Here is a 20345-nt window from a genome sequence, read left to right on the forward strand (position 1 = left end):
AAATAAACTAAATAAACAACCACTGACATCATTATTTTTTCAAATTATACACGTGTTAAGTTGTGGTTAAAATTTTCCCCGCACAATAGTTTTTTTTTAAATATATATATATATATATATATATATATATATATATATATATATATATTTATATTATGATGAATTTATGAGTTACTATTTGGCTTCAAAATATAATTACTTCCAGTTAAAGAGTACTTCGTATTGGATAATTTACTTAAATATATAAACTCTTCTTCAAAATTAGTTAAATCTAAATAGCATTGCAATTAATGATTATGTTTTTATAATTTATCTCATACGAGAGACATATGTAAAATAAATATTTATTTCAAAGAAATTTTTTTGTCGTGCATCGCACGGGGCTCTAGTTATAATTACGAGAATGACATTGTTTATTAAGTAAATTTGTTGATTTAATTACGTTTTACCATTTGATAAACAAATTTGATAGGGGTTATAAAAATTAGGAATATATATATATATATAGGGGAGCCCAATTTCTCTTCTTAAGAAACACAAATGGCAAGAATTGTAAATGAAAGCAACTTCATTAATATTTTATTTATTTTTTGGTTGTTGACTCACTCCTCTCCCTCATTCCCTTCTCTCTCCAGCTTGCTTCGTTTGTCGCTTATCAACGTGACAACAGCGGAATCGTTACTTAGATTAGACAACAACCCACCACCACATGCAGCATAGACAAACCCCAACCCACCATCTCGACAGCCATTTTCGGTAGCTTCTTTCGGCGGTTTCCGATGGCTTTGCCGCCAAAGTCTACGAAAACCCTAAGAAAAAGTGAAGAAAGAAAGAGCATTGTTATGTTAACCCTAGAGGGTAGATGTTTTTTTAACCTCAAAAGCTGCTTCAATGGTGGAGAGAAAAGGTGCTTCAATGGAGGAGAGAAGCTGCTTCAATGGTACAACCAAAAATGTCAATAACTGTGCAAAAAGAGATTTTTTTAGAAAATTACATTTTTATCCCTGTTTTACTAGCTAAAAAGACAAGTTTATCCCCATGAAAAGCATTCCTTGTTTCTCGAGAAGAGAAACTTGGAATTACCCTATATATACATTTCGCCTTAGAAAAGTTTTTAGTTTGTCTATTATTGGCCATGTCTATAAAATTCAAGTCTATTGCCAATTTTTACAATCTTGGTTTAATTGGAGCTTTGAAGGCCTTAAAATTGAACTTGATTACTAAAAACTATGCATCATTGATTCGATTCAGGCCTTGTTTGGCAAATGGCTGTTGGCGGTTGCCTGTTGGCTGGTTCACTTGGCTTGTTTGACCAGCTGGAATGTTTGACTGTTTATAATGACCTTTGAAATTGGATGTTTAAGCTAGCTGTTTATAAAAGTGTTTGGTAAATTAATTGTTGGTTGTTGGCTGTTTATTAGATAATTTGTGGGCCAACAAGTCAAAAGCCAACGAAAAAGCTACTCAAAGCAACTTTTTCATTTTGGCTTAAAAGCTAGCTTTTTTGCTAACTAAAAAGCCAATTACCAAACACATTTTTTGGTTGTTTGACCACCTAAAAAAACCAAAAGCCAAAAGCCAAAAGCTAACCAAAAAGCCATTAAAAAGCCAATTACCAAACATGGCCTTAATGTGTATTTCTAATTATCTAATCTTAATACACGGTAATAGTCTGTATAAGTTATCGAAATTTGGCAGTAGAAACAAAAATAACAAGAAAACACGATATAGTTTGATCTATGTAGTAGAACAGTAGTATTATACAATAATAATATTAATTTGCTAAGATAAGACGAAGAGAATACAACTTTAATACTCACGTAAGTTTTATTTTACTTTTACTTTTGTTTAAGAGCGATTTTTTTTTTCTTCTTTTTAATTACACTATGTTTGGATAGACGAAAATGGAAGGAAAAGAAGGGAAGGGAAAGGAAAGGGTACAAACTCTCTTGTTTGGGTAAAGAATTGAGTGAAGGAAGGGAAAGGAGAGGGAGGAATCCATTTTTCCTCTCTCTTTAATAAGCATAATCCCTCCAAAATTGGAGAGATTTGGAGGGAAAATGAAGTTCACCTCCCCCTCCCTTTCTTTCCCCTTTTTCCTCTTCCCCTTCCTTTCCATCCTTATTTGCTATCCAAACAAAGCGTTAGTGTTAAATGCTTAAGAGTAATAGCCATTCAAACCTTTTTAACACTATGAATTTCATGTCATAGTTGAACCTCATAAGGGATTAGGGATCAGCAATTCTGCATATTCTGAATTTCATGTCATTTGCAGGGTAATAATAGATATATATCCAAATTTTTGCAACAATTTCTTTAGCAATAAATTACAAGAGAAAATAACTGAAAACAGTTACATTCATTGTTTAATAAAGTCTGCAGTTTTCAACAGAAAATTACAGGTGCAAATACAGATTTAGAGATGAGAGTAAAAGACTGGTACACACGATATAACATCTTCTCATAAAAGACTGAATTTCAGCTTCCTCAACCACATTGCCATGCCTTGTGGTTTGTACAAACATATAATGTCTCAACTACATGAAATAATGTCCTGTTTCATGGAATGCAAATAGTTAGACTCTTTGTTGCACTAAAAAAAATTTCCCGTGCTTCAATTCCAGAGAGTCAAAATGGACATGATATTTGCAAACTCCACACAAACAGATAAAAAGGAACCCAAATACAGTAAAAACCAAAGATTTATATGTATGTTGAATGACTATATTTCTATCAAGTCTGAGTAGAAAATTTTTCATGCAAGCCCAAGTTATAGGCTTATAGCTGTACCTTAGTTGGAAGAATGTGCAATGCACATACGTAGTATTTGATAAGCAAGGCAGCAATTTAGGAAATTTCCAACAGCCTTTTTATATCGTACTGCAACAAAAAAGGGCCATCAGAATAGTATAAAGTTCACTAGTTCAAGATGACATGAATCCAGAGGAAGTTTTGTTCATTGTTTGGATAGAAAAGAAGGAAGGAAAAGAAGGGGAGGGAAAATGGAGGAAGGGAAGGGAAAAGAAAGGGAGGGGGAGGTGAGCTCCATTTTCCCTCCAAATCTCTCCAATTTTGGAGAGATTATGGTTATTATAGAGAGAGGGAAAATGAACAAGAGATTATCAGTCAGTGATCCCTCTCTCTCCTTCCCCTTCCTTCCCCCAATCTTTTACCCAAACAAGAGATTTTGTCTCCCTCCATTTCTCTTCTCTTCTTTTCCTTCCATTTCTTCCTATCCAAACAAAGTGTAAATTATCAGTCAGTGAACCTCTCTTACCTCTAGGCTGAAAGGTGAAGTTGTGGGATAATATCTGCCAACGACCTGGCCATCCTTGTCAACAAGGAACTTGGCAAAATTCCATTGGATATCATCTCCGAAGATTCCCCATTTGCCCAACTTCAAGAATTGGTACAAGGGGGAAGCATTATCTCCATTGACTTCAATCTACAAGTGTAACATGCAAGACTGATAAATATTCAAGATGCTAACACCAAAACTTGTAAGAGTTTGAAGATCTTTACTGGCCTCTACCACATAATTCTCAATGAAATCATAGAAAATATTTGAAGAGGTCAAACAATGTGAACAGCCTCTCCAATTTGGACGTGGAGAAGAACATTGTAAAGTTTTTTGTAGCACACATTACTTTTATATGGAGGAGTGACTAATGAGAACTTTAAAAACATTTCTCTCGTTCCCTCCTTATTCTCACATGCTCTTCTCTTTTCTCATCTACCACTTGCAACCAGATAATTCCTAACAGAGCTACAGAAGTATCGAACTTGAAAAACTAGCGGACAGCAATTGGAGTTCATCCCAATACCACAAACTTTCTTGAACCTCCTACTACAGGATACTGATGATATCAGAACATGCAGGGTGCAGATGGATTTGTACTCAATCTATATTGGTATCTCAATGAAAGAGCCAAGAATCCTAGTCTGATGAGGATATGTTTCCATGAAATTGGGGCGATAAAATCATCATAGCAGGAGCAATTCCACATAATGGAGATGCAACACTCATGAAGTAGTTGCAAAATATCATCACTTTATTCTGAACTCAATCCTACTATAAACTAGTGAGCTATGACCAAAGCATACATTGTAAACATTTAGTTACTAATAACAATAGCTAAAATCTGAGCTCAAACCTCCTACAAGCTTGAAATGGTACGATTAAAACACTAACGGTCCAACATATATATAGGCTAGCCGCTAGCATTACAGATTCAAGTTCAAATTACTGTGTCTAGGCACTCTTAGATTTATGAACACACACAAAAAAAGGAAAACGGCATTACTTGACACAACAACAACAAAACCAAAACCTTAAATTTGCTGCCAATATAGGTTACCAGGACAATGAATTCAAACATTGTCTCTTTCACCCCGCGAAAACTACTTCAAGAGCAAGTAATATGGAACACTATCTCCACAACTTGGATGTTATAAAGAAGGCCAGTCCAAAGTCCAGACAAACAATTCAGACTAAAAGCATAAACAAAGAGACAAATATACTAATGTAATTATCAAGGGAAGAAACTATCTTGTCCTATGTCTACCTTGTCAAAGATAGGAAAATCCGACTTAAATCGAGTGCAAACGAATTCGATAATCTCATCATTGCTTCCCGGCTCCTCATCTCCGAATTGATTACATGGGAAGGCCAATATCTCAAGGCCTAAAAATACAAGATTTCCAATATTCATACATTACCATTAAACGAATTTACCCACAAAATTAACAAAAGCAATACCATAATTATAGCTATAAATTGAATTTAAATAAATAGATAATGACCTTGATCTTTGTACTTGTCATATAATTGATTTAGCTCAGTGTAATTTGAATTGGTCATTCCACTTGACAAAATTTTAACCAAAATACAGTTATTAGTAATTAATCAAACATTTACCAATCCACTAATTAGCAAAAAAACTGAATAGCATATATTGAAGTACCATTTAGAAGCAACATTAACAATCAGCAAAACTTTGCCCTTATAATCGCTTAATTTGACATCATTTCCTTTTGCATCCTACAAATAATAAGAGATTAAGCAAATTAACTTAAAATTAAAACAATTAATGAAAAAGGGTACATAAGAAAATGAAGGAAGATGAAGAAAGCGAAGACCTTGATAGTGAAATTGTAGATTGATTGTGGGGTTTCAGTGGGTTGACTTGCCATTTGACTTCAGCCTGTAAGATCAACCAAATTTATCGTCTTCGTCTTCTTCTTATTCTGTTTTTCTTTCTTAAAACATTTAAAACAAAATATAATAAATTGTGTTGGATATTTGAAAAAAATGGATCGTGGTGCTGGGTATCATGTTTTCTTGGCCCAAAGTTAGTCAAAGGCTTCTTGCCTCAAATTAGGCAAATTATAAGATGCACCATGGTGTATATAGTTCTATGTGAACCACCAATTAAAATATTATCTTTATTCTCTTTCCTCCTCTACTTTCTTAATTTCTGATTTTTCTCTCTTTTATTTTCTCTCTCCTCTATTTTCTCTCCCCTCTATTTTTCTCTCTTTTTATTTTTATTTCTATTGAATTCGTTCATCATCCTTTTAATTGAATTCTTTCATATTGTTAATCACCATAGAGTGAATTTCTTCATTACAATAGATTAAATTCAAATTTTGTTTTCTTCAACCTTCTATTTGAAGCTTTGTTAATGGAGTTTTACAATGAAGTGAAGCTAAAAATGGCGTCGTCGTCAAATAGAAGCTTTGTTAAATTCAATTTTTTTTTTTTTTGGTGTTCTGATGTTGAACATTTGACTAATTGTACAATTTAAAAACAAATTGCGAACTTAAATAATAAATTACTTACACATCTTTATCCTCTTCGGTAGGAGCAGATAATTTTGATTTTCAACCAAAAAAAATATTAATTTAAAAAAAGTCAAAAAGATTATTATATAATAGAATATAGTTTCAATTTTACAATTTGTTGAATTATATTAGCAAATTAATTAACATAAATATAGGAAAATAAAAAAAAGTTAAGTATTGTTTATTTTTTTTGAAGGTGTTTTCGTATTTTTTGTCTTTTGTCATGGTAGATTGCAGTTTTTAGAGAGGGGAAAATGGTGAGAGGAGAGAGAAAATACAAAAGAATTCATTGAGGAAGGTTTTTAATTTATGAGAGGAGAGAGATAATTTATAAAATGAAATAAAAATAGATATGACAAGTTTTTTTTTTTGAACTTAAATAGATTTGACAGTTGGAGAGAGGAGATTCTATTATTAAAAAAATAAAAATAAATAAATAAAAAATACTTTGTGGGCTTCTTTCGTTTGGGCTTCTTGTGTTGGGTGTGGATTGGGCAAGGTGCACCTATTTCTAGGTGCACCATGGTGCACATAATACTAATTGCTCAAGTTAAGACTTTGTTCTTTTAAGCTTCTAGAGTTCTAGAGCAGGACATGATTTCCACACACTGTAGGACAGAGCAGAGCAATAGAGAAGGGAATCCTTCTACTCCAAGCATTTTGTAGTTGGTGGGGCTCGAACTCGTGACCTCAAAGTCACAAGGTGAGTCCTCCACTAAGCTTTGCTTGGTACTTTATTTAAAATGATATGATTTGTTAAAAACCCTTATGTATACGACATTTGTAGGAATTTATTTTTTTCCGTGGAATCGTGGGGGTAACAACTAATAAGTCTAACGAACAATTTGAAAACATGAGAATACACAAGACTTTATTATAATTTGTTAACACATTACAAAGCTGAACTCAAACCAAATCTTGTAGACTTTGAACAAACTTATCTATATAGGAGTCCTCAAGCCCTTCCTTTGATAACAGATTCCTCAATTTAGTATGATTGTCCCTCACCTCTTTCCCTACTACACTTTCTGGCTTCATTACCATCTCAATTGCTTCAAAAACAGCTTGTTTGGTGAAAAAACCATCATCTTCTCCCTTATCTACTTCAACCCCTACTTTCAAGTCGAGGCTCATCATTCTTGCATTCACAAACTGATCTATAGCTTGAGGTATCAGCACTAATTGACACTCACTTAACATGGCTTCGGTTAATGATCCCGCCCCACAATGTGTCACGAAACACCCTACCGATGGATGCTGCAAGATCAATTGTTGTTGCACCCAACCACTATGAATTATTCCTCGCCCTTTGATTTTTTCCATGTATCCTTCCGGCAAGGCTTGCTCAATTGTTTCACATCCGCTAGGTGGTCGTAATGCTGCTAAAAATGGCCTACCTACATATATATATAAAAAAATTTGTTAAAATAAAAGTTTGTTTTAGTGGTTGGGCATAAAGTATATATGAAGTGTAACTTTGTTTCTCAATAGATGTATCATATTAATTATACAAGTTCGCTAACATGCATACTATTTGGAGATTTTGATCAATAATGTTTTTATTTATAATTTGGTATAAATATGTTACCTAGTATATAAGAAAAATATAGTTTAAAGCATACAATGAGACTAATTGAACAATTACTAAAATATACGAAGTATAATATTTTCATGTGCTCGATTATTACATGTGGTCAAAGTTGGTACAAATATAGTGTAAAATCTTAATGATGCATCAATTTTATCACTTTGCTTTATATTTGGAAGCTATGTAGAGGAGGACTAATGGTATTACCTAGTATTATATACTACGTAGATGATAAGATGATATACTAGTAAAACATAAATAAATCATGTGATAATTGTAAGTATGTATAGTACTAGTAAAACATGTCCCTAGCCATCATCCCCCCACAGGCCAGAGGTTGGGGGTTCGATCCTCACCTCCCATTCCTGTGATAAGGTGGAAGGACCGCCCGGATGTTACTGTACTAAAAAAAAAAAGACAAAGTGACAAGCTACATAATTTAACATACATACCAGTGAGTTCAAGTCCATAAACAAGCTCTTGAAACTGATCTTTTCCAAGAACACATTCACTCCCAAGTGCACAATAAACCACGGTACCATGACCAAAACCGTTGAGCCAACCATCGAAGTAGTCATCGAGCCTAGACGTGGGTGGTTCGGGCATCATTGGTCCCACTAAAAGAAATGGTTTAATCAACTTGTTCTCATAAAAATCATAATAAGCCCCTTCAATCTCCCTACAAGTCTTACTCGCTATTAAATCACATTCTTCAAAACATTTTGTTTTTCTTTCCACCAATGTCATCCCTCCCCCAAATACCATTTGACACATGTACGCAAAGGTGCGGGCCTCTTGGGCCCGCATCCTTATGACAGGACATGGAAAACCAGGAGGCGGACTCATCAAGTCCGCCTCCGTATACTTATGCTTATCAGGAAGGTTTCGGGCTTGGAGGTTACAATAAGCCATATTTGCCATGTATGAAGTATAATAATATATGGATTTGATTGAGTATTTCCGGGCCACACTAGGGACCCATTCAGTGAAGTCGAAAAAGATGTAATCGGGCTTGAGATGTGAAAGATGGGAATCAATATCAGGTCGAGTCAAGTCCATGGCATCCATGAGGCTAGGCCGAGCTTGGGCGGAGACATCATTGGTTGTCTCCGCCCCAGCAGGGAGTCCATGGACCGAGGGGACACTGATGGGGATGAATGTTATGAGGTTGGGATGACGGTTATGAGAGGCTAATTTGGTTTGAGTTTTTGTAGGGAGAAAAAATGACACTTTGTGACCTCTTTCAGCTAATTTGTTGGCTAAGTGAAGGAAAGAAGTAAGGTGTCCAAAGGCAAACCAAGGGTACATTGCCATATGCAAAGTCTTGCCATTGTTATTGTTTGATGATGACATTTTTGTTTGTTGAATTATTTTATGATGTTAATATTGTGATAGTCCGTATATATAGTCCGTATATTTGTTAATTGATCCCATTAATTATTTACGTCGATAATTAATGGGATCAATAACCTATAATCTTTAGTCTTTACTAGCCAAAAAGATGAACACATATACCTTGACGACAACAGGAAGAACTCATGCGTTGCACGAGGTTTTGTATCCATGGTGCATGCGCAGCACGAGGGTGAAGTTGATACGCATAATTCATATAAAAGCATCTAAAGGTGTAATTGAATTGGATTCATATGCATTGGAACGATTTTCGATAAGTGGCAATTGCAGAAAGTGAAGAATTTGTCCTGTCGATCAGAGTTTGTATTATGAAGTTTTATAAAGTTAGTTTTATATATGGAGGCAAAGAGAAAGTTGTTATTGGATATGGGCCCAACTTTCATGGCCTAATGAATTAGTGGTGTATTTATGTTCTAAAAGTTTCACAACATGATTAGTACTACTAGTGTTTGATTTTTCTATATTAATTTACAAAGTACAAGCTTGTATGATAAAAGCTCCTTGACTTGTGAATGATATTATAGCTACAAGGATGATAATTTAACTCTACAATATTCTAGCTATTTCTTTTAGTTAACCACTGTCTACAACTATATACATAGAGGAATTAAACATTTCTTAGGGTATTTACCAAAAGTAAGTCACCAATCTCTACAAAATACAAATCCGCTTTCTATTGCATCTTCCTATTGAAAGTTGAGATTTATATTTTCACCCTCTTATACTCTCATAATTCATAAGAGTGGATTTTACATTAAAGAGAAAAACATTGAAAAATATATGGCAACAATTATAAATAAACGATCATAAATAGTATATTGGTTAAATAAAATTCTAAATGATTAGTGTTAGGAAATATGACTAATAGCAATTAAAATAATGCTCAATAGAAAGAAGGTTATCAAAATTAACTTTGAGAGAGGATATATTACCATTTTTTTTTTGGCGTGTGTTTTAAAATGAAAAAAAAAAAATGTTTATATAGTATTTGTGTGTAAATCGGATACAACAAATCTGGTAACGAATGAGAGTGAACCTGATACAATGAATTTAGTCACTAATTAGATCAAAAATGGCTAACATTTAATTAAATAATTCAATTAATCTAAAAGTCAGACTAAATGAGCATAAAATAAGAAATTGTATTGCCTTAATTTAGGGAGTTATAAGAAATAATTTGACAAAGGAGAAATTAACTCTTTTGAATCACAATTTATTTGGAGTTTTTTTTACCTAAACTCCAACAATTATTAGATATGTTTAAGATAAAAATGGGTTGGAATGGTATCAATTTCAAAATTGGTTGCGATGAATTGATAACAAAATTGATGCATTGATACGTATTGCGGTTGTCATGCAGTAGTATTTTTTTTTAATAAAATTTATATTTTTTTAATTTATTTTTATGAAAATCTAATATCATATTATATCTATTTACAAATAAAAGTAAAAAATAGGTTAGAATTCATGTAGGTTAGATGCAATCAGGCCACGAGACATCAACACTTGGATTCCAGTTTTTCGCCAAATGTCAAGCCACGTAGGCGACAAATAGGTATTATTGTGACACATAGGTTACCAAGTAAGTAAATCTTGGATTGATTTTAAGATAAAAATGTTGTATGATATTTTTATTATTTATATACTTCTAATATTTCATACTCTCTCCGTCCCTTAGTTATATGCCTATTTCTCTTTATTATGTGAGTAATTAATGAAAGAAATAGACCTATAATTATGGGGACGAAGGGAGTATATACAAAATTAATTATAACTTTTAATATATATCTTATAACTCAGTACTATTTCCTTCATAAAATTCATTTTAAAAAGTTCTTTAAAATGAGAACCACATATACTATATTTTAATAAGATAGAAAATCAATAAAATATAGTTTTAATAAGAAATAAAAAATAATTTTAGTTTGGTAAAAAGGCTTTTAGTTCATTAGAAATAATTTAAGTGCAATAAAAAAAAAAAACAAGTTAATGATAACATTATATCTATGTACAAATAAAACTAAAAAACTACACTATTATATAAATGTAAGTATTGTATGTCTAAATATTTTACAATATCAAAAGAGTATGATCTTATTTAACATTCAAGCTAAAAAGTTTAGGACAATTCTGGCATCGCCCGAGCACAAAACTAGTCACTAATAAATAAAGTAGCTAGGTCTCGCAACCAGACCACGAGACAACTACACATGACCGTACATTTTAGTTTTTTTCGCTAAGTATAAGGCCTAAATGCGAAAAATAAATATTATTGTGATTAGATTAGATGCCACATTAGATTAGATTGGATAGATTTGTTTAGGATAAACAAGTATATGTAATTAAAATTATTTACTTTTGAAAAAAAATTATTTTTTTTTGTTGAGAATAGAATTTTACTTATAGCAACACACAACATATTATTAATGATTTATAACTCCATTTGTTAGTGGTATTCGGTAATCATCACCGAGCATGTATCGATGACTATGATGAAACATTCATCCCAATGGCCAAGATGACTACAATTTGTGCTTTTCTTGCAATAGCAGCTTCTAAGAATTGGGAATTGCATCAAAAGGATGTTCATAATGCTTTCTTGCATGGTGACCTAGATGAGGAGGTCTACATGAAATTACCTTCTGTTTTGAGAGTTCGGATCCATCTTTGGTGTGTCGTCGCTTGCGTAAATCGTTGTATACTTGTATGGATTGAAACAAGCCCCTAGATGTTGGTTTGCAAAGTTGGTGTTGGCTTTGAAAGGATATGGTTTTCTTCAATCTTATTTAGATTATTCTCTTTTCATATTAAATAAAGGCAATGTCCAAATTAATGTCTTAGTCTATGTTGATGATCTTATTATCTCTGGAAATGATTCTGCTGCACTTACAATTTTTAAAGCCTATCTTTGTGACTGTTTTAAAATGGAAGATCTAGGAGGTCTCAAGTATTTTTGGGAACTGAGATTGCTCGTAGCTCATTTGGTTTATTTTATATTAACACAAGTGTACATTGGATATTATTTCGAAAATAGGATTGTTGGTTTTCCAATCGAGCAAATTAAATTAACAAGCTCGCCCGTGCCACATTGCCACTAGTGAAGTGGTGATTTCCTAAAATATCCCAAAGCTTATCGTCGACATGTGGGGCGTTTGATATATCTTGAGGTCACTCGGCCGGATTTAGCCTACTCGGTGTATATCTTATCTCAATTCATGCAAGAGACACGAATTGAACATTGGGAAGCAACTCTTCGAGTGGTGCATTATTTGAAAGACACTCTAGGTCAGGGCATTTTGTTGCGTGCAGATAGTGAGTTGACTTTAGAAGGATGGTGTAATTCATATTTGCCAGCTTGCCCTTTTACTCGTCGCTCCTTGATAGAGTGGCTTGTTTTTATAGGGTTAGCCCCTATTTCTTAGAAGACAAAGAAGCAACATACAATATTTAAATCTTCCGCGGAGGCAGAATATCATGGTAGCTATCACTTGAATTAAAATGGTTAGGTTTTTAATGAAGTTTGGGTGTGCAACATCCAAAGGCTATAAAATTGAATTTTCCCTGCACGGGTACATACAGACTTATAGCAATCGACCTCTAGAGTTACACGACTCAAAATCTTTGATATACTAGGAGAGTTAGATTGAAAACACATTCGAATAATGCTCATTAGAAAGAAGGTCAAAAAAATTAACTTTGAGATAGTATATATTACCACTTTTTTTTTTTTTTTAAAGGAACAAAAACATATGTTTATATAATATTTGAGTGTAAATCATATACAACGAATCTGGTAACGAATGAGAGTGAACCAGATACAATGAATTTAGTCACTAATTAGACCAAAAATGACTAGCATATCATTGAATCCTTCTATAATCCTTAAATATAAATTTTGATTTCTTTCCAATTTCTTCAAATCTGCCTATGTAACATGGTATCAGAGCTTGCATCGATATGACACTATAAGAATCAGGTCAAATAACGACGGACCAGTTCTGATGGACCTGAAAATCCGTCGGAAATATCGATTTTTCCGACGGATTTAATTTCCGTCGGACAATTCCGACGAATTAAAAAATTCCGTCGGAAATTTCCGACGGAACATAAATCCGTCGGAATAATTGGACATTCCGACGGAATATTCCGTCGGAGAAGGTAATTTTTGACGGAAAAATCCGTCGGAACATATACTATAAAAAAAAGGAAAAAAAAATCGGAGTATTTAACCTCTAACCCTAAACCTTCTATCCGCCACTTTTTTTTCCCCTCACTTCTCTTTCCTCTTTTTTCTTTCTCCTTAACCCTCCTCCTTTCCTTTCTTCTCTTTCTCTCTCCTCATCCCCTCCGTCCGCCCTTTTCTTGTCTTCTCTTTCCTCTCTTTCTCTCTCATCCCTCCTCCTTTCCTCTCCTCTTTCACCCCCTACCACCACCAACAACAACAACACCATAAAGACCAAGCAACAACAACGAAGACGACTACAACAACACCGGCGACCACAACAAGAACGACGACCAAAACAAGAACGGCGACCACGTACATGCGCATAGATCTAGTTAATTTTTTATGAAATTGTAATGTTAATTTATAAATTTTATTAGATGATTGTATAATTATATATTTCCTTTAATTTTTGTGGTTTAATTATCGTTTTTTTTAAAATTTTCTTTATGAAATTCTTGCTAAATATGTAGATCTATTGGTTTTGATTTATTTGTGTGGTGTTTTTCGATTTTTTTGTCTCAATTTTCGTATTTTTGGGTTGATTTTCGATTATTGGGGTTATTTTCAGTTTTTTTTTTTGCTAAGTTTTGTGTTTTTTGGGGTTTATTTTTGGTGTGGTGGTGTTTAAAGGTGGGAAGGGGCTAGGGTGGGTGTCGGTGGCGGTGTTTGAAGGTGGATTAGTGGCTGCTGTACTGTGGGTGTCGGTGGTGTCGATGGTGGTGTTTAATGGTGGGATAGGGGCTGCGGTGGGTGTCGGTGCTGATGTTTGAAGGTGGGATCGGGGCTATAGTGTGGTGGTGGTTGGTGTCGGTGCGCAGTGGGGTCTAGTGGTGCGGGGTGGTTGCTGGTGATGTGGGCTGGTGGTGGGGTGGTGGGAGGCGTTTTTTTTTTATAAATAAGTTTCCGACGGAATTTCCGTCGCAACATACCGACAGAACTCAGTCCGTCGGAAACTTGCGACGGTCTTTCTCGGGCCTGAAAATATTTTCCGGCGGACTGAATTCCGTTGGAAATTCCGTCGGAATAGTGTTTTCGACGGAAATTCCGTCGTAAAACGCCCATTTTCCTACAAAATGTTTTTCGACAACTAGTTCTGACGGAATTCCGTCGAAAACGAGTTTTTCGACGGAAATTTTCCGTCGTTATTTGGCTGTTTTCTAGTAGTGTGCGTTGTAATATGCAGCCAGATCACTAGACATCGACACTTGGCATTCCAATTTTTCGTCAAATGTCGAGTCACGTAGGCGACAAATATTTGAACAAGTCTAACAAACGATTTGAAAACACGAGACTTTATTATGATACATTACAAAGCCGAACTCAAACCAAATCTTGTAGACTTTGAACAAACTTATCGATATAGGAGTCCTCAAGCCCTTCCTTTGATAACAGATTTCTCAATTTAGTATGATTGTCCCTCACCTCTTTCCCTACTACACTTTCTGGCTTCATTACCATCTCAATTGCTTCGAAAACGGTTTGTTTGGTGAAAAATCCATCATCTTCTCCCTTATCTACTTCAACCCCTACTTTCAAGTCGAGGCTCATCATTCTTGCATTCACAAATTGATCTACTGCTTGAGGTATCAACACTAATTGACACTCACTTAAAATGGCTTCGGATAATGATCCCGCCCCACAATGTGTCACGAAACACCCTACGGAAGGATGGTGCAAGATCAGTTGTTGTTGCACCCAACCACTATGAATTATTCCTCGACCTTTGACTTTTTCCATGTATCCTTCCGGCAAGGCTTGCTCAATTGTTTCGCATCCGCTAGGTGGTCGTAATGCTGCTAAAAATGGCCTACCTACATGTATAATAAAAATTTTTGTTAAAAAAATAGTACGGAGTAAGACAGTAGCTAGTTTATTTAATTACTCCGAGTAATTATTGATAAATTACATTAATCCCGCCTACATCTCCAATATTATTTAATAATTAAACTACTTCTAGTTTGCTACCATATTATTTCAATAAACCAATCAGTTTTAGAAAATATTTTGGGAACAACTATATCAAATTCTTATTTTCGAAGGAAATTTTTCTAATGACATGTATGTAGATCCTAAATAATGTATGTAGTTGTTGACTAATTCCAAGCAAGCAAATTATTTTACTAGTCATGTACGAAATAAGAGTATGAAATTATTATGTACATACGTAGTATATAGTTTTTTCAAAAACACGCAATATACATACCAGTGAGTTCAAGCCCCAAAACAAGCTCTTGAAATTGATCCATCTTAAGAACACATTCACTTCCAAGTGCACAATACAAGACTCTACCATGACCAAAACCCTTTAACCAACAATCCAAGGAATCATCAAGCTTAGACGACGGCGGTTCAGGCACCATAGGTCCCGTTAGAAGTACTGGTTTATTAATTTGTTTCTTAATGAAATCACAATAAGGTCCTTCCATCTCCCAACTAGTCTTGGAACCAACAACATCACATTCTCTAAAACTTGTTGCATTTTTTTGTAACAAGGGAACCCCTCCAAATTCAATTGAACATATATATGCCAACTCACGGGCCTCACGGGGTCTTAATGTTATAGCCGAGCATGGAAAACCTGGTGGTGGTTCGACCAAATCAGCCTCCTTGAAGCAGTACTTAGGTGGTAATTTACGAGCCATTGGGCTAAGATAAGCAAAACTAACCGCGTACATAGTTGAATAATATACAGACTTTACAGAGTGCTTCCGAGCCATATCTGGTAACCACTCAGTAAAGTCAAAAAAGATGAAGTCCGGCTTTAAAAGACCAAGTTTTGAATCAATATCAGGCCGAGTCAAGTTCATGGCGTCCATAATGAGTGGATAGGACGAAGAAGACACATCATTGGTTGTCTCGGCCCCAAAAGGTAACCCGTCAACATGTGGGACATTAATAGGTATAAAGGTAATGAGATTGGGATGATGGTTATGGATGGAAAGTTTAGGTTGGGTTTTGGTAGGAAGAAAAAATGAGATTTTGTGACCTCTTTGTGCAAATTTGTTAGCTAAGTGAAGAAAATATGTAAGATGTCCAAAAGCAAACCAAGGATACATTGCTATGTGCAAACATTCATTGGTTTCGTTAATCTTTGACATTTTTCCTTGAAATTTTTTTATTTTGTTGCTTGGAAAAGGTGGTTAAGGATATATTTCATATATAAAACCCATTTTTTTTGAAGCAAATATAATTTGAATAATAATGGAGTATGAAATTATACGAAAAGATATGCGTATCTCAATGATTAATTCACTTGATTAATTAAAAAGTTTGGACCTCAGCACTGACGTAGACATGTTCTTATTCCTTGAAACAGTCCATAATTTTCTAATTAGGTAAAAGAATAATAAGAATATTCCTCATATTCAAACAACATATTGCAAGTTCCTTAATGAATACATTCACCTTAAACATCAACTATGCAATATTGTGAGTATTAAAGGGCATACCTCAAGTTATGTTTCATCATGTTCCAAAATCAATTTAAGATGGACTGAAATTTGATGGCTAAGTTACGAGTTCCTTAAGGATTAGTTCTATCTTCTTGATGCACTCACATCTGATGCAAACAATCACTTTTGACTTGAAACTCATTAAGTGACTTTGATGTCGCTGGCCATCTTTCTTTGGAAGTTCCTTGTCGTATTTTTGTCGATTAGACCACCATGCCTTTCTCTGGATGCAGATCCAAAGAGAAATTGAGTTCTCCATCATGATTTTACAAGGTTAGAAAGCCCTTGCTGAAACAATATAAGTATGTACAACTAATAAATTAATAAGTTCCTCTTAAAAATAAAACAATTAACTTTCAGATTAGCTTCAAAAAGGGAACTTGAATAATCTCCTATGCCATTGAATATGATCCTGCTTCAACACTTAAGGAGCTTTGTTAGGTTCATAAATATGGAAAAAAGATTTAGGATTTTCAAATCCTAAAGGTTGTTCCTCATAGACATCCTTAATTAGAATATTTAGGAAATTCATATTAGACATCTATTAAAAACAACTTGATTCCCCTGTAAGCACGCATCAAAATAAATGATATGCAATCAACTCATTATCTAGCTATAAAAATACGAACCTGATCTGACTAAGTTCCTTGATGTAGGATCTATGCTCATATATATTCATAAACACTTATCAAATGATTTTTGGTGTTCCTGAATAAGTTCATGGTTCCGTACCTTAGCTAATTCCTTTACACCTTATTCAAAGGCTTCATGTGTTCCTTGGTCAAGATATGCTCTAAGTTCCTTTAAGGAACCAATACTTTATGATACGTTGGAGCTTAAGGAACTACATGACAATGTAGCTGATTGATGCTGCTTTATAGAGTGACATACTTATGTAGAAATTCCACTAGTTTCAAAGGAACTAATGAGTTCTACACTAAATTCTCTTAAACCTGCATGCTGGGAATAAACATGTTAGATTCATAAAATTTATAGTCACTCAATGCACATTAATACCTTGTTGTAACATGTACATGTTTCACACGTGGAGGTGCACCATAAGAACACCACCTTACTACTTCTGTTATCAAACTTCCCTTTTCAAATGAAGGGTGTCTTGTTTCTCCAAGGTCTAACCATTTCCTTGTATATGATGCAACAAGTAGCATTGATAACTTTGTAGTGATTTCAACATTGAGAGCTTGTAATCAACACTTTATTCCTGCACAAATCATTAAACTTCAAAGGAACTTGGTTCCATGGTTAGACCTGTAATATAACATTTGATTACTACTTAATCACTTAATCCCTCATAGAAAAGATAACAAAAATATAATCTTTGTTACATTCTAAGGTAAGTGATTGAATAACATTTATCAAATATAACCAAGACATATCTCTTTCAATCCCAACTTTAAAAGGATTCACACAAATCCAATTGAATGAGGTCCAATAGGTTTGTGTTCCTTATCATTATTTAGCTTGAAAGAAGATAAATTAGACAAAATCACTGACTTTTCATACTTCACAAACTTATGGTAAGGAACTTGATATAAGATAAAGTAACAACCAAGTTCCTTGACGTTTATCAAGTATGGAAAACCAGCAAGTCAAATATATGTTCGAAACACAGAAGAATTCATTTTCAAAAAATTCTTGAAATGTTAGGTTATTGTAAGGAACCAAATTGTGACCCTCATACATAGTATGAGTTCCTTCTTTGATTCCCTTTCAATATGACACTTCTAGTTTTATAGATGAAGAACGATTATTGGTAAAACAAATAAAGTTACAAAACTTTGAAAATATCGTAATGTGCTTCATGATCTCAAAAGAATGTTCACAATGGAGAAGGAACTTAACTTACCAACCTTTTAAGTTAATACCAAAACTTGAATTGAAGTTCCTCCATCGTAGGCCACTAACTTTTTTCGTGCCTTCCATCATATGTTAGGAGCACCCAATGTCGAGATACCATGAGTTGTTCTCCCTCACTAGATATCGTCTTTCTCTTCATGTTCCTCTTGATCTCTTAAACTGTAACATATTCTTTTGGTTTCCATGAACATTTTTAATCATATTGTGCAATGCTATGATCAGTAGGTTAGTCCAAGATATATAATAACTTAAACATGATAATAATACCAAATCACAAGAAATCTTTTGTTTTGGAATTCAAAAATAGAAAACAAGACAGTAACTTTGTTCATTTGACTCTTTAACATCTTAAATTAATATCATACCAGGCAGTTCCCTGTACCATTCATATAGTTCCTGCATCTTGAATTCACTAAACTAATACTAACAGACCTTAGGTATAACTCCTTAGGTCTATGAGACTAGCTATCATGCATTGTTAATTATTAAATCAAGATATAAAGCCTACATATAATTTTAAATTTAACTGCACAAAAATCACGAAGAAATTATTAAGTTTATCATCATATTAACAAAATAGACAACATGAGTTAATCATAAGAAAAAGAATAAGTAGTTGAAAATATAATATCCTTACTCACATCACACAAGAAAAAATTCCTATAAAATGCTTAAGGGAACTTCTATTAATATATAGTTCATAAGGGTTGAATCGTTGATATGTATTACAATCTTCGAAAGGAAATAACCTGTTGGTGGAACTGAAACTTATTCAATATTGTAAGTATCACCGGGCGTTAGTTCCTCTTCCTTATTTCAACGAATCAAATAGGTTTTCATCTCTTTCTTTCTCACGGTAAATTTGATGTTGACCATTGCTTCAAATGTTGTCTCAATCATGATTTATAAACCTGTAAATCATCTCTTCTACAATCTTCTACAATCATGCATTAGTGATCTTACAAAAAAATGATGTAGCATAATTGAAAATATTAACTTATATCACTGTTTATATATAATATGATCAAGATTTAAAAAATGTAAAAGTGACTTGCACATTTACCTGTACAAACAAATGTCACCTTCCCATTTCTCTAATGAAGAATATCAATGAGAGGAACTTGTACAATTTTCTTAAGAGCCAGCATCTCAATAATCATGTGTTGGTTCCTCTTATATACAGTACATATGTCGTACATCTTGTTCTTTGGAACCCAAGATAAATTGAGTTCCTTCTTGTTCGTAACAGTAGCCAAAAATTAATATAACTACTTCTACAACCAAGAAACAACATATATCTATATAATATATATTCAAATCATTCAAGATACATGGAAAAACTATTTTTCTGACATATATTCAAAATTTTCGTATACTACCAAGTCAGAAAAATAAAGTTCCTTTTGATAGGAATCCAAGTTTGTTGTTCCACAAGATGTGTTCCTTGAACTACTTCTAATCAATCAATTCGTTATGAATAAATAATCAAACATGAAATCTAACATACTGACTTTTAACCACACTAAAAATCAGAATAGACATTATCCAAATTTGATGGAAAATATTCATAAGAATTAAAATCATATTAACAAAAATACTACAAGGAACAAGCTTAAACTAATGTATGCATACAATGAAGAACTCAAAGACAGAATACTTACCTCAAAAGTATGAGTCTTTGAATACCTTTCACTTCTCCAGTAAACGTTAATCTCCACATGATGCTTGGAACAACGAAGGGCTGAGTTCCTTTCTTCAATTTTCTTGTACGCACTCATCTTAGCCAAGAACTTACTCGTCAGGGTTTCCTGCTTCATCAAGAGCTCTGGCTCTGATACCAATTGTTATTTAGATGAAATACTACAAGAGGGGAGGTGAATTGTAGTATGGAGGTTTCTAGTCACTTTTTGCGGAAATAAAAGAAACTAAACGAAAGTAGAGAAAT

General features: G+C 33.8%; 3 protein-coding genes across 3 annotated transcripts; all 3 read right to left on the reverse strand.

Annotated features, from left to right (window-relative positions):
- Positions 1-2289: 2289 nt before the first annotated feature.
- LOC110702440 (probable glutathione peroxidase 8) lies at positions 2290-5690 on the reverse strand. Its single transcript, XM_021880146.1, has 7 exons — positions 5140-5690; positions 4965-5041; positions 4804-4865; positions 4566-4684; positions 3278-3445; positions 2791-2880; positions 2290-2554 (listed from the first exon to the last, which is right to left on the reverse strand). The coding sequence occupies exons 1-6, from the start codon at positions 5191-5193 to the stop codon at positions 2848-2850; spliced, it is 513 nt and encodes a 170-aa protein (XP_021735838.1). The 5' UTR covers positions 5194-5690; the 3' UTR covers positions 2290-2554; positions 2791-2847.
- A 998-nt stretch (positions 5691-6688) lies between these two features.
- On the reverse strand, positions 6689-8829 carry LOC110702441 (anthocyanidin 3-O-glucoside 2''-O-glucosyltransferase-like). The gene is made up of 2 exons (XM_021880147.1): positions 7885-8829; positions 6689-7241 (listed from the first exon to the last, which is right to left on the reverse strand). Exons 1-2 carry the CDS (start codon positions 8783-8785, stop codon positions 6751-6753), a joined length of 1392 nt encoding a protein of 463 aa, XP_021735839.1. The 5' UTR covers positions 8786-8829; the 3' UTR covers positions 6689-6750.
- Positions 8830-14346: 5517 nt separating this feature from the next.
- LOC110702442 (UDP-glycosyltransferase 79B30-like) lies at positions 14347-18281 on the reverse strand. The gene is made up of 2 exons (XM_021880148.1): positions 15274-18281; positions 14347-14881 (listed from the first exon to the last, which is right to left on the reverse strand). The coding sequence occupies exons 1-2, from the start codon at positions 16166-16168 to the stop codon at positions 14391-14393; spliced, it is 1386 nt and encodes a 461-aa protein (XP_021735840.1). The 5' UTR covers positions 16169-18281; the 3' UTR covers positions 14347-14390.
- Between the last annotated feature and the right edge of the window lie 2064 nt (positions 18282-20345).

Source organism: Chenopodium quinoa, unplaced genomic scaffold (assembly GCF_001683475.1).
Source record: "Chenopodium quinoa cultivar QQ74 unplaced genomic scaffold, ASM168347v1, whole genome shotgun sequence".
Classification (NCBI taxonomy): Eukaryota; Viridiplantae; Streptophyta; class Magnoliopsida; order Caryophyllales; family Amaranthaceae; genus Chenopodium; species Chenopodium quinoa.